Genomic DNA, 14,455 nt, shown 5'->3' on the forward strand with positions numbered 1-14,455 from the left:
AACGTGGCACTCCTGTGTAGAAACAGAGCTGTCAATGTGTCAATATTCATCCTATGGATCCTGTTTTTCTTGTCCTCAGTGGCCTCCTGTGACCAAATATAGTCTAATAAAGCAGAGCATTTAGTTAATTAGGTGTTGGATTGGTGGCTTAGAAAGTTATTCTCCTGTGGACATTTGTGTCCTTTAACTTTGCTTCTGGAAAAGGCTCTTGCATTTGCACCAGGGTCATGTTTCATGCATATTCTCATTAAAAGTTTAAATTATGTTATAGCTTAATTTACCTATGAGAAAACAAACAGAGAAAAAAGTTGAAATACCAAAACACACACAAGAAGCTGCTAGGCCATTTCTGAGAAACCTTCTGGAATGAAGTGCTGTTAATTGATAAAAGGGTATTTTAAATTTTAAGAAACTAAAACTTCTGAGCATGGCTAAGCTTAAATATGAATCTATTATGATGCTTTTAACATAGTTAATATTTCCTATCATATTTATGCAGCACAGTGTTTATTTGTTCCTTTGCCACATTCACCCAATCTTTTGAGCAATGGTCAGCCTTTTATAGTGCTATTGCTGCTGCTGTCCTGCTTTTCTTAATTTTTAGTGCTTGAGCACTAAACTACAGTTTAGCAAGACACAGATAATCCAAGGTAACAAGAGAAATGCATGGAAATTAATCTCTAGCTTTGACTACACATTGAATGCCCTGAAAGTGGGAAAGCATGAAGTTTGGCCATAAACTTTAGATGCTCTTGAGCTGAAGGAAATACAAATAGCCTCATTCTCTGGAAGAGCAGATGTTGGGTCAGTCTGAGCCTTCTGGGATAGTGCAGCTTGCAGGTGAAGCAAAACTACAGTGAGTGATAGAGTTAGATTGCAAGCAGCAAGAGATCAAACTTTGTTAGTTCTCAGAAGACGTAATCAGGAAGTGGTCTAGCTGTGTGGTTTTCTGCTTTCCACATAAGGTACAACTCACCATGACAGCAAGAAAGGGAGATTGCTGGCGAAGATAGCATCCAAAGAAAGACCAAAGCAAAATTTATGACCACTTCTGGTCACTAAGATGTATTGGTTTTTATGAGGAAGTTGGGTAGGCAAATTTCCATATAGTAATTTAGGACAAGTTGTCTCTGGAAACACTGGGTTTACAATCCATAAGAAGTTGTAATCAAGCAGCTATATAGCTTGCTAAACACTGGCAGCGAATGTGTGAAGGAGGGTAAAGGCAAGAAAGTGCTCCTATTTGAATTTCAGCTCTGATAGCCACACCGCTAGAAAAGGCAATACCACACCTTGTGAATGGCTGAGAGTGTCATTAGAACATATAGCAGAAAGTGGCGAGATGAAGCCAAGATAGCCAGATACAGTCACTTTCTACTAGGTAGTCTTTTGATGACTGAGCTGGAAGTAGGTACTGCACACTTATTCTTGCAGCAGATCCAGAAGCGCATTCAGGCTGCATTAGAGACATCTCATATTTAAGCCTTACCTTAAAATAAGGTTGCTTATACAAAAACTAATATTAAAAGTGATTTTTTTCAAAATCATTTGAAAAGGCACGAACATTCTGTGGGGATCTAGGATTCCTCCTGGACTTACATTAACAGTTCCACATAACGAACGTTTTTGTTCAGGGCTTCAATTTCTTTCATCTCTTTCTCAGTGAGGCAGAAGTCAAAGATCTAATGGAATGAGATATTAGGAATATGTTAGCATTTCTTGTCATAATCAACATTCATAGGTTCCAGATTTCAAAAGTACAATCTCCCCTCCTGTCCCCTATCTCTCCCACAAATCCATTCTTTCTTGCATTTATAGGAAAGTCTTGATGACACAAATAAGTCAAGGCACACTTACATTCATTTGCAAGAAGAGAAAGGCAGCCTAGCAAGTACTGGGCCATGAGCTTTGAAATCAATACATCGGCAAGGAAAGCAAGGAGCTTGTGCTCCTCACTGCTGCAGCTGGTGCTCTGAGATACGCCACCAGCTGGAACTTGAGCTACTCCAGAGTGTTAAAAGACACCAAAACCTCCTCTCTACTTTGCTTTTTTATTGTCATATCATGATACCATTCAGTGATGGGACAAAAAGCATCAAACATTGGTTAAGCCTTACGTCTGCCAAAAGAAATGGGAAAAGCAACTTCTATAGAGTCTAAGCTACGGCCAGTGGATTCATCCATGAACCACTGGAGTACAAATTTACCTGGAAATTCTCTCTGATGCGTTGTGGATGGAAGCTTTTTGGGATGACCACCACCCCTCGCTGGATGTTGAAACGCAAAGCAATCTGTGCAGCTGTCTTGTTATACTTTTTGCCAATGGCATTCAGCACAGGATCCTTCAGTAAAGGAGGGGAGGAGACATTTACCCTGGAATAAAATTGGGAAAAAAGAAAATCAAAATACCTTCCTTATCTTTAATGTCAAAACGTAGAAGCATCTACTTGTTTGTGGACAGAGCACTGCGCCTTTTTAAGAAGTAGTGTGAAAGATGGGAGAAAAGCTTTCTAATTTAGGTCAACAGGCGGTCAAATGCAACTTCCTATGTGACGTCCTAACACTAGCTTAGTTTCTGCTTCCTCAGCTAAGCCTCAACATTCCCAGTTACAGACTCTTGCTTTCTGTTAGAGGAAACCTAAGGAGACCTCCTATACAGACATCAGGCACTTTATTGACTACAGCATGCAGCAGGATGTTTGCAAGTTTACATTCACAATAGTAATAGACACTCGAGTCCAAAACTCTTTGAAAAATGAGGACAAAGGTATTTTGCAGAGACACAGCAGCAGAGAACTATAATTCTTTTCCTGGATATTGTCATCCTATTAGAATATAACATGGGCATTTACCATGTTTCATCCCTTGACGTTCCCAGTGGGCTGTATCCAACAATAACAATGTCATGTTGTCGGCAAAACTCTAAGAGTTTGGGCTGGGTGAAATAGGGATGGCATTCAACCTACAAAAATAACATAGAAAGAGTGATTAATGAACAGGATCAGATCAGACACTGAAGAAGATGGTGTCATGATATTTGCGAGAGCTATAGAGGAAGTGATGCTTTCAGGATAGGATGCATGTGAGTTAAGGAATAAAAAACCACAATATATGGTTACTGTCTTAATTGTGTGTTGCTGGGTGATTGACTTTTTTTGGTGGACAGCAGATCAACATCTGTGATCATAATTTGACTACATGGAATTTTTATTGGTCAGTGGGAAGGTGGCTATACGTGGGGGGATGGTAGTGAGGAATGCTTACTAGAGAAGTAGGCTGTGAAGGCAATCCATCTTCTGTGGGTCAGATCTTTGTTTCTCTGCATTTTGCTTTCAGGATGACTAATTCAATATTTGTTTTAGGGGAAGCGTTGGCATAAGCTGTCCCAGATAGGAAGCAGGGGGCATAGATATGTAAAAGATAAGACATCTTCATAACGATTATGACCTTGTCACAAGATTTACCCTCCCACATTGCAACTACTGTGCATCATTTCCTTACAGCCAGGGATTTTCTGGCTGCACACTCAGTCTCTGGGAAAGGGATGTCTACAAGGTGACAGAGCAACCACTGTCTGCAGACAGTCTCAGTCTAGCTGGCAACTCCATTCTTGCTGGCTAGCTGCCCTAAGCTGAGCTTAATCTTTTGTCCAGTTTTCCTCAACCCCAGGAAGCAGCAGCAACGCTCAGTGCAATTTTAGGGGCATGCCAGAAACAGCAATTGCCTCTTGCACCCACTGGGCATGTTAATACCAGTGAAGAGTGCTGGAATTTCCTCCTGACAGATGCTGCCTTTCCCTGTAGCCCAAAGACTGAAATGAAGGCTATGGCCAGCCTCCCTGCCCTGCCCCATGTCAATCCCAGCCCGAGGCTGGGGAGTTGGTCCCAGTTGGTCTCTGGCCTCTTCTCTGATACTGCTAATGCGGATATTCATTTGTGCCAGAAGAGACAGAATAGCTTCCCAATGATTTCGAGGAAATGCAGTGAGCTGCCAAATGCCAGAGTTAAAGTATTGGGCATTCAGATGGGTCACTGGCACTTACCACCTTCTCTGAGCTCTGCTACTGTAATTTAATTCGGACATGCCTATCATCTTCATGGACTTGTTCAGCTCAACTCAGTCACTTAATGGGGGTCTCTTCTTTAATTTTGGTTTTTCTCTAACTCTTACTGATGTTTTATAGGAAAGGAACAAGACAGCAAGTAAAGGAAATTTAGGAGTTATGTCTAGTGGCTTTTAAACTTGGGAAGCTTAGAGTGATTTGATATCACAGATACTTAGGGTTCTTTTGATTTGCTGTCAGCTGATGACTGGTTAGCTCTGAATGGTTTGTCTTCGGAAATTTTTGGATTTGAAATAAGGCACATGACAAGAGATTCAAGATCTGCATTGACTCAGTATTCAACCTTATTCCAGAACTTTGGCACTGAGGCACCAGTTTCATAGTCTTGGGGTAAGAACTGAGGAAAGTGATTGTTCCAGCACCTTCAAATGTTTATCTTTAGCCTAGGCAGGATGAGAAATATTTTCAAGCTAGAAATGGAAGTGTGACAGTATGGAGGGCAGCATCTGTGGTGAAGCAGACGTCACCTTTCTGCGCATGGCAGTTCAGGCCATGTGTTACCTCTGTGTTCCTTATGGGGCAGTGGCACTGTAGCAGGCACTGCCCTTGGCTTGCGTTTGTACCTGGTTGCTGACTGGTTTGTACTTAAGTCCTGGCTTGTTCAGGATCATCTCCAGCTGCCTGCGGTTGAAGTTGGATACTCCAATAGACTTTGCCAAGCCTGCATCTTTACATGCTTCCATAGCCTGCAAAGAAAACAAAAATCAGTGCAGTCCCACATGTTGGCTTGATTCCTTTGGAGCATACGTTTTAGAGAGAGGTGGAAGATAGTCCATTCTTCAGACCGTAGAAAAATATCTGCTGCAGCAGAACTAACAGCTCTATGAGGTCATGTGCAATCCTGCTATTCTAAACTCAATTGCCATGCAGACCTGCTTTCCAGACCAAACTCTAAAGTAGTATACCTCCTGTGAAGGTAGAATTCATCTGGAGAGCAGAAAGATTAATATGAGACTGAGACATATCTTCAGTGGCAGACATTAGCTTTCAAAGAGTTTTTCTTAGTTTATGCTGGTTTAGTGTTGCCTCAAAGCTGAAGAGGCAAGAGTGCACAAAACAGATTGCTTTCCTGGTAAGTCAATTTATTCGTTTCGATTGTACAACAGTTTTTCATATGAAGTGTCTGTCCAGTGAAATTCCCTAAATCTCTGGCAACGCACGTCACAAAACCAGCACAGAAAACTTCAGTACATTATAAAGTGTGAAAAAAAGAGAGGAGAGAGGAATTCTAGACGTTCTGCACTTCAGAAAAATCCTAATAGCTGAGAAAGCCTTATAAATGCTGGATATGATTACATGCCCTGGCCTTTATTAGCTTCCTCTGCTGGTAAGGGGAAAGAGGGTCCTCTCCTGTGTAGACCCCACTGTGGGTCTGGACACCCCTTCTTCTGGTTTTGTTATTCCTTTCTGTCTTACGGGAGCTGAAAACAGAGAGAGGTAAGAGGCACCATATATTTGATGACCTCTAGTTGGCCTCATATGCTTTGTATCACTCAGTGGCAAGTCAGCAAATACAGTCATCTGGAGCCATTTTTGCTTGCTAGTACCACACTGAGAGAGTGAAATTATCTGGATTGAGTTTAGCCAGTTTTATTTAGATTTATGCTATTATTTGCAGGCACTCACCACCACCCATTTTTCTCTTGACTTATTAGCTGAAAAGAGTGATCTGCTACAATATATTCTTTAAAATAAGCACCAGCTTGAAGATAAAAACGTAACAGTGCTCTGACAGCTGTTGCTTTCAACAACTATTTGAGCAACTGGTCTGTGAAAGAGAGGAATAAACTACATCAGCCAAAGATGAAAGTAACATAAACAGATAGCATGAAAGTCCCTGTTCCCCCTGAGACCCAGCTCAGCCTCCAGGGGAAAGCCCAAGCCCAAGCTGGGTTCATTCCCACTCTGAACTTCCACCTATTCTCCCTCTTTATCTGCTGCACCTCTATTAGAGCTAAACTGGGACACGGATGTCCAGCTCTGCATGGTGCAGGCTGAAGTGGAGCGTGTAGCAGCCCAAGTTATTTCTCTTGGTGCAAACTGAGCTGAATTAGTGAAGCTTTGGCAGCAGATCTGGTGCAGAAGGAGAGCTGACCAGCTCTGGCCACAAATTAAAGAGGGACCAAGATTTTGAAAGGCAGGAACGTGAGAAGATTGCTAGTCTAACTTTCTGCCTCACCTGAGATCCTGAAGGAACAAGGCAGTAGACTTAAGCAGACATCTGGCTATAGGACTAGAGTGTATCACAAATTTAGGACACAACGTTTCAGATAAATGCTACTTCCCGTAAAGTTTCTTAGCCAAAAAACCTTGTGTTCTCATCTGATAATTAAACCTAGAAATGACTGAACTTGTTATGTTGGCAAGAGTTTTGGGGTATTTGCTGTTGTTGTTTTGTGGGGTTTTTGTTTATGATGAACAAATTCAGGGTTTTTTTGAACGTGAAAATCTTCCAGTTTTTTGAGGAAGGTGAAGTCACTTCCTAGGGCTCCAACTTTTGCCTGCAGTAAAGATCTGATGAAGAGGAGACACTGGTAAAAAAGTAAATACTTCAACTAGCAAATGTAGAGTACACTCTCTGAAAGAATGAATGTGGACGTCAGATATTTCAACAGTATTTTACTTTCTTATAAAAATAATTAAGTGATGGCAAACATCCTTAGGGACAGAGATGAAGTCTATCCTTGGAGCTAGTAGAATTTGATCCATTTGCCCTGAAAATATGCCTCAGCTTTCTTTATGAAGGTCACAAGTAAAATTGAGAATGAGGATATGTGTTTTTCAAGCCTATATGGATGGATGTTGTGTTTGCTTACCTCCCAGGTGGCACATAAGTCCGTCTCATGGTAGATAAATTTTCCATTTTCATCTCTTGGGTAGATTGCATCTCCAGGCTGAAAAGTAAAACCACACTTCTGTGCTTTAAAAAAAACCCTTGCATTCCTCAGAGAAATATTTTTCCACAGACTGTTTCTACTAGCAAACAAAAAAAAATCCAAAAACTTTCTGAAACACCCTAAGTTCTCATGCATGCTGGGCTTACCACATCCTCCACTGCTAGATCAGACTTGGATATATTTCTGGACTGTCACCTGAGTGCCCGCTCAGGAGTTCCTGGATGCTGGATGGTCTTGTTTTTCAATAAACTTTCGACCTTTACGTTATGGTACCCAAATGACTTGTCTCCTTCCAAAGGCCTAGGTTAGAGTACCAATATGTATTCTCTTCCACTTTCTCCTTCCTTTCTTCTCAGCCCTTCCCCTGATCCTGCTTGTGTCCTGCACATTTCGGAAGAGTACCAATACAGCTCAACTCCCAAAAGTTGGAGGGACCATTTCCAAGAGCTACTTACTAGCAGTAAAGGGCTACATGCATAGTTATAGTACAGGCTGTGAACCTTCTAAGTGCATTATCCACCTCTCTTTGGGCACTATTAATTCTTTCTTCCTATCTCTATACCTCTGTTTGCCATCATAATTTGAGCTAGAAAAGCCCTATTAACATAGTATTTTGGAATAAACCATCCATCCTCATGATATCCCAGCAGACAAATGTTGCAAGGTCGACGCATAACAGCAGGACTTCTTTGTGTTCAGGGGACGACTCTGAATTCCAGAACCCTGTCTCACTTCTAATTTATTGACTTCTATTCAGCATTACCTTTTTTATAGTAGTCAATAGACAGCAATTATATGAGCTAACTTATAATACCCCATTTTCCTCTATTTCTGTTCTCTGTGTTCTAAAAAGTAAATAAAGTCAGGATGAATGATGCTTGAAGACAAACTTATCTTGACTGAGATAAGTGGTACCAGCTATTGTGGATTTCCACAAGTATTAGCCCTTCCTCCCGTCTCCAGGGAACTGCACATGATGTTGAAGTACAGCTGTTACTGCTCAATAGTCTCCAAGTTATCTATTTAAGCAAGGGAGTTTGTGAATGGAAGAACTGTCTGCAGATGGATAAAGTGCTGACAGAAAGGTAGCATTATGATGGTGATAGGATGGTGCTTACTAGGTCTTTGAAAAGGTCGTTCAGGAGTTGGTCGCATTTCTCAGCCTTGGGTTCTCATGAACTACACTGCACTGGTCCTTCCCACAAATGCTGTTGTCTTATCTTGCAGTTCTCTTGAGACAGCCTTGCACCTTAAACTGAACGTTATGTGGCTTCCTACCATGCTCCTGCACTGAAATAAGTGGGACAACATCATACAGTCACTGCCACTATGCAGGGATCACATCGTATTATGCCTTGTTTAAAGTCTGGAGGCACTCCAAAAACTATCAGATAGATTACTTGCATATTTAAAACACAGCAGTTGGTGACCACTGGGAGGAAAAGCCCTGCTGCCTTTATAATAATTTCCTCACCAACAGAGCTGCAGGAAGACAGGTCTGCACATCCCATTGCTTTCACAAAATGGTCTTTAACAAGTGGGTTTTCTCAAGAGATATATATTTTTTTTTCCAGACAAAAAGCAACTTCTTTTTTTTCTCTCCTCTTAACAGGGACACAAATGATTCTCTAGGACTGCTACTCCTTTAACAATTCAGATTGTTGATACAGGCCTCAGGGAGTCAGACGTACATTGCCTTAAAGCCAGCTGTCTATATTGTGAGACAAAGACCTTCACTATGTGGGAGAACGAACTACTAGAGAATACAAACACAAGCAAAGGCAAACAGGAAATTGCAAGTGGTGGGAAATTTTTAAAAATGTACCCTAAAGGATTCCATACATGGGACTGTGTAAATAAAGGTTTAATATCTGAGTCCAGTTACTCCTATAGGGGTCTTAATAGGACATATCTTCCTTGGGAAAAAAGGAACTGCAGGTCTAAGGTGATTGCTTCATTGGTAAATTGCTTCCTATCTGATGTTTCTTGCAGTTGGGAGTCTGTAGTAAAATTTAATTTTAATAATCAGAGAAGTACCTCCCTTGCAAAAAGAGGCCGATTTAGAGCTTAAACATCCCACAGAAACAATTAGCCAGTCAAATGTCTGACCCTGTTCTCTCTGAGAAAAAGGATTTAATTGGTTAAAAATTACTTAAACATCTTTTGAAACTCACTCTTCTAATTTCAGTATTATTTAATTTGCCTTTATATCATGTACTTGCCAAGAAAAGGTACCAACGGCTGTGAAACCAGCAAGTTTGGGGACTTTTTGCAGTAGCTCCTTGCAAGGGAGGCATGCAGCTCCAATCTGAGCTCCTTGCATTCAAAGATTTCAGCTAGAAGTTGCCCAGGCCTGGTAGTGTGAACGAATATCAGGCTTTAACTTATAAAAGCAAGAGATGGACAATCCATATTTGGGACCAACCATGATGTGCTGAAACTGTCCAAGAGTAACACTAGAGTTAAGGAGATTAAGATCACGATCACAACTTGCCCAACGGCTTTAATACTGCTGAGGCTTTTGAGTTTTGGGATAGAGTAAGGAAATCAATTTGGTGGCTTTTTTCCCCTTTCCCTTTCCCCTTCCCTAGCCCTCTGCTGCTTCGTATAACCTCCTTCCTCAAGTGACTCCCTCCTCATGGCTCAGAAAGTATTACGACACATATGTTGCTTCAGCTACAGTAATTCTTCAGCACAGGGAAGACTTCAACCCCAGTAAGGAGACCTGTCCTTCCAGTGGAGAGACATTGTATTAAGCAACAGCTCTCAATAACTGTTCTGACACCACCTATAAGCCTCTCTTTGTGTTGGTAGTGCACAGAAATGTATTGTGTGCAATATATATCAATCATTAATGTGGCCAAAGTGATATTTTCAACATGGACTGGAAACTGTAAAGGACGTACTAGATGGAGAACTTGGTTCAAGCCAATCACACGCTTTTTTGGGGGCAATTTTTCATTTTACCTTGAAAGCCATTGGCAGCTCAATAATGTAGAGGTCAACGTAGTCCAGCTGCATGATCTTCAGGGTTTTCTCCAGTGTGGGACGCACCAGCTCTGGGGGGTGACAGGTATTCCACAGCTGGGGAAAGAAGCACAGACTCTTTTTTGGGTGCCAGGAGGAACAACGAGCATCCTCCAACGGACACCCCACCCCTCCATACACACCCTTGTCCTTCTGACAGAGGCCCCATTTTGCACAATACAAAGACATTGTGGTCTACATCCCTGCAAGACAAAGGTAAAGCGCCTTATCCTGTCCTCTGCTAGAGGCAGATGCAAAGATTAAGATAGGAATCCTTGCCCAGGACTGTCCTAGTGCTGATGCAGTAAAGCCATTACATATTTGTTTATCACAACACAGGTTCTTCTAAGATGAGTATATTGCAAACTTTTCCTCACTGAACTTAGGCAGATTCTTTTTGTTTTCTGAGCTTTCCAAGCATATGCTTTCACTGGAAAACTTTATTCCCACAAGAAATCTGTGGTCAGATTTATGCTGGAACACAGAAGGTCAGATCATGTGAGTTAGCTATGGAACAGCCAAGCACCCAGCACATAGAGAATCTTTTGGTTTTCTCCTGTGGTCATGGAGCCTGAATAACTGCCTGACCTTGGGAAGTTTTCATTTACTCCCAGGTTCTTACCAAAACAGGTAGTTACTGTAATGCAGGTGTGACTAGTTAAAGCTCAGCCTTTTCATCATCTTTAATCACAACTCTTCCTCACAGGGTTATGCCCTGAGGTTGCTATGGTGTGTGCTTAGTTGATTAGCTTTCAGTACCATCTCTAACTGAACTCTGCTGATGCAAATCTCTTGCAAGAATAAAACCATAGAATGGTAATTAGCAACCAAGAGTTCATTGTAAACTGACTGCTGCAGTTAAAACAGAGATTTAACACAAAATAGAAGGTTTTAAGTGCCATTTGCTTGCACACAGTAAGCTGGGCTACCTGATTTTCTTTTCTTCAGTGAACAAATGTGACATGTGGAGTCTTGCTGAGGTTTTTGACACCTTTATTGGCTGGAAAAACCTGCTGTTTATTGATATGGTCATGGTCTCGCCAGTTGTGCCACCAGAGCTGGCAGTCACAGCATGCCAAGGTATAGAATTAATCTGTTCTTGAGATGTGAAACACTTGAATTGTGATTTTTTGGCAGAAGGTAGTGACTACAGGTGTCAAAGGACATAGCCTAGGTAAGTTTTAAAGTCTTTCAGATATTTGGGATTTTTTAAATCAGATTATAATTTTGTCAGGGAATAACTATCTGCTCAACTCTGGCAACAGAGGTAAGGACAAGTGATCTTGAAGTTCAGTTGTACTGTAATCGACACACCTGACCCTGCCATAAGCTGACACACCAAAGCAGGGGTTGGTACCTGGAAATTCATACTAGGCCTTCCCCAGTTGTGTGTTGCAAGGCATGAAGGGTTTATGATCACTAAGACAGTAACCTCATAGGCTGAGGTTACTACAGGAAAGGGAGCAAAGTTCTGCTCTCAGAGTTTTAAGCTGTTGGTCTGGATTTCCTGCAAGCCTTTGGTTTGGATGTTTTTAAAGCATTTGCCAATCTTAGATATTCACTTTACATGTAAAATGAGATGTTATTATGGACTTAACTATAGGTAAGGAAATGAGTCTGCATAACCTTCATGTTTAGTTTATTTCTTACTGTGTATGAGAAACTTAGTAACCTGAGGCATGTTGATAGTTTAGAAGCAGTTTTTCCAAGTGCCTTTTCTAGCACAGTGCTATTGAGCTCAGTACTTGCCAGTGAATATACTTCCATTTGAAAAACTGCAGAGGTTCTAAAGAAACACCTTTTAGAAAAGCAAACATTTGCACTATGTTAATACATAGATGCCATGGAAACTTAAGGGTTTCATAACTGTTTTCGTGATTTGTACAAGTTATTGTATTATCTACCTAAGTAGAACCCATTTAGATGCTTGAGCAGTCAAAGCTGCCAGCTGGCTTTGGCATTTCAGGACACCACATTTCCTGGAAATGTTACTTCTAGTTTAATGAAAGAAATATCCTGGGATGAAAGAGGAGACCAAAAAGGTCTTGCTATATATGCCAAGTGAGATGTTGGCAGTTGATATAAAACCTCTAAAATTTCTGGATGCTGAGCTGCTCTGCCTCATCAGCCAGCCAGCAGCAAGAGCCAAGTGCAAGTGCTGTTGATTTCTACTGGCAGATGCATCCCAGTAGCACTAAGTCACTATTCCAGTAACACTGCCATTCAGCGGGGCTGTTCTTGTCAGTCTCTGCTGATGGACCAGCCTTCAATTTATATCATCTTTGTTTTAGGAAGGATCTGCATGAGGGGCTCAAGTCTGAAGGGTCTTGGGAAATTCCCCTACTTGTGATGTCAGGAAGGCTGAAAACAAAACCGACTTTTGTTGCACAGACTACTTTGAAGAATGGTCTACTGTACCTACCATGTTTCCCAGAAGTTCATATTTGTCAGTTACTAATCAATGGCTGATGTACCTACCAGTGGCAGCTTGATAACTGTATGTAGTTCACAAAACACATAACTTTGTAAGGTGAAAATAAAAAACATACATAAAGCTGAAGATATGTAAGCTTATAAGACAAAGGACATCCAGTCCCACTCCTTCTGAGAAGCTCAGAGGTGTTGTGAAACGTGAAAATCTTGGATTGCAATGATTAAATTGGTTGCAAGTTATTTTCCACTCCTGCCTTTTAACTCTTTAAGGACAACAGAGATGCTCTAATGAACTCTCACCCTGAACACCTGAAGTTCTGTCAAGCACAAACAGGACAACTGGAACATAAATCCACATGTGTCCCATCTCACAGTCACAAGACAGGCTGGAACCACAGGCACTGACTGTCATTGTACTATGAATTGCAGTCCTGTGGCTTGCAGGATCTGCACTTTAGGGAAAAACTGAACTTACAATCAAGAAATTAAATACAGTTTCACAGGTGGCTCAATGTCTAGCTAGTGATCATCAGCTAGGAAAATCATCTGGATATTAGATCAGACAACTGAATATAGAAAGGCTTAGTAAACTAAGTAAGTTTGGAATCTTGATAAAGTTTTACTGAAAGGTGCACTTTCACAGAACCTCAAGGTTTATTTAGGAAAATAAACTGCAGGGGAAACAGCTGGGAAAGTTAAAGACTTAAAATTTTAGGACATGTGGTTCTAACTTTTTTGGCACAACTTTGTGTTTTTTAATTGAGATATTACTGGTAATTTGCGATAATGAAACTAAAAAAAAGTTGAAATAAAATATTTTGACTAATCCAAATCAACAAATTTTGCACATGAGAGACTGAGATACTGACCTGATAAAGGTGGAAAATTTGAGGATATGAAACTTTTCTCAGGATGGCAAGGTTGTTACCAGTAGAATCAAGCAGGGAACTTGGAAAAGAGTTGCATACTTTATAGATTGGAAATTGCTTTACTTAGAAATAGGTCTATTGCTGCTGAAAATCCACTTGGTCTGCAAACTACCCATGCTGAAGCTTAGTTTCCCAGATTACAGAGCTTAACTAAATTACTCACAGTAAAACAGGCCTGTTATCCCTTGGGATCTTTCACTCTAGGAACTGTGGTATTTATTTCCAAGGCTGTTGAGTAACTTTTGTGGATTACGTCTTATTTGGGAAAGGAGAAAAGGAAAATATTAGGCTGATACATTCAAATAAGCACTGCAGGAAGAGGAACTTGAAGCTATGAACTCCATTAGAAACTGGATAGGCCCCGTGAATTTTCTGGGGTCATCTGATCTTTATTCTGTAATGTGCAAGGAGCTCTCTCTTTTATACCTGGGATCTAGTCACTGTAGTTGTAACAGCTTTTTGTCAGACTTCACCACACAAGGGATTTCATTCCTCTAGGAGAAAATCAACCATTACAGCTAAGACTTTAAAGCATTAACTAGGCTTATGCATTACTCCAGTCTCATTGCTTTAAAGCAGAAGTGTGATGGTGTCTTCTCTCCAAGCTGATTCACCATCCTAGAAGTTTTAGTGACAGGTGATACAGTAACGAAGGGTGTAGCTTTATGAGTAATTTTACTGGCAGTAGTACCAAGTTTAGCACTTGCTGTTCAACTGTACAAAGACACTTGCATGCATGTGCTTGCTCACACCCCTTTCATTCTGCAATCTCAAAGCAAAACTGTATGGGAAATTGCTCTAACAGAAAATATCTCGTTTGCAAGATCATTGTCCAGATCAGACTCAGTGTGTGACTATATAAATGTGCATGACAGCAAAACAGGTGGGACAGTAACAGCTTAGGCAGCACCGCTGAGTGTAACAATGGTTTAAACTTACAGGTATTTACAATGGTAGGCAGAATGGATGTTGCATGGCTCTAACTATTAACTGAGCTTTAAACTCAGAACAACCACAATTTCTGTGCTTTACAGCACTTCTATTCC

General features: G+C 40.9%; 1 protein-coding gene and 1 long non-coding RNA gene across 2 annotated transcripts in view; one reads left to right on the forward strand and one right to left on the reverse strand.

Moving 5' to 3' along the window:
* LOC138721788 (uncharacterized) overlaps positions 1-14,455 on the forward strand; it is an 82,768-nt gene that overhangs the window by 33,852 nt on the left and 34,461 nt on the right. The gene's annotated exons all lie outside the window — the stretch shown is intronic.
* AKR1D1 (aldo-keto reductase family 1 member D1) overlaps positions 1-14,455 on the reverse strand; it is a 32,401-nt gene that overhangs the window by 2,126 nt on the left and 15,820 nt on the right. The window contains exons 3-8 of the mRNA XM_069859123.1: positions 9,988-10,104; positions 6,940-7,017; positions 4,687-4,809; positions 2,853-2,962; positions 2,208-2,373; positions 1,600-1,682 (exon numbers count right to left, since the gene is read on the reverse strand). Coding sequence (XP_069715224.1) covers positions 1,600-1,682; positions 2,208-2,373; positions 2,853-2,962; positions 4,687-4,809; positions 6,940-7,017; positions 9,988-10,104 — 677 coding nt within the window. The remainder of the gene's footprint in view (positions 1-1,599; positions 1,683-2,207; positions 2,374-2,852; positions 2,963-4,686; positions 4,810-6,939; positions 7,018-9,987; positions 10,105-14,455) is intronic.

The sequence above is a fragment of the Phaenicophaeus curvirostris genome, chromosome 1 (assembly GCF_032191515.1).
Source record: "Phaenicophaeus curvirostris isolate KB17595 chromosome 1, BPBGC_Pcur_1.0, whole genome shotgun sequence".
Lineage (NCBI taxonomy): Eukaryota > Metazoa > Chordata > Aves > Cuculiformes > Cuculidae > Phaenicophaeus > Phaenicophaeus curvirostris.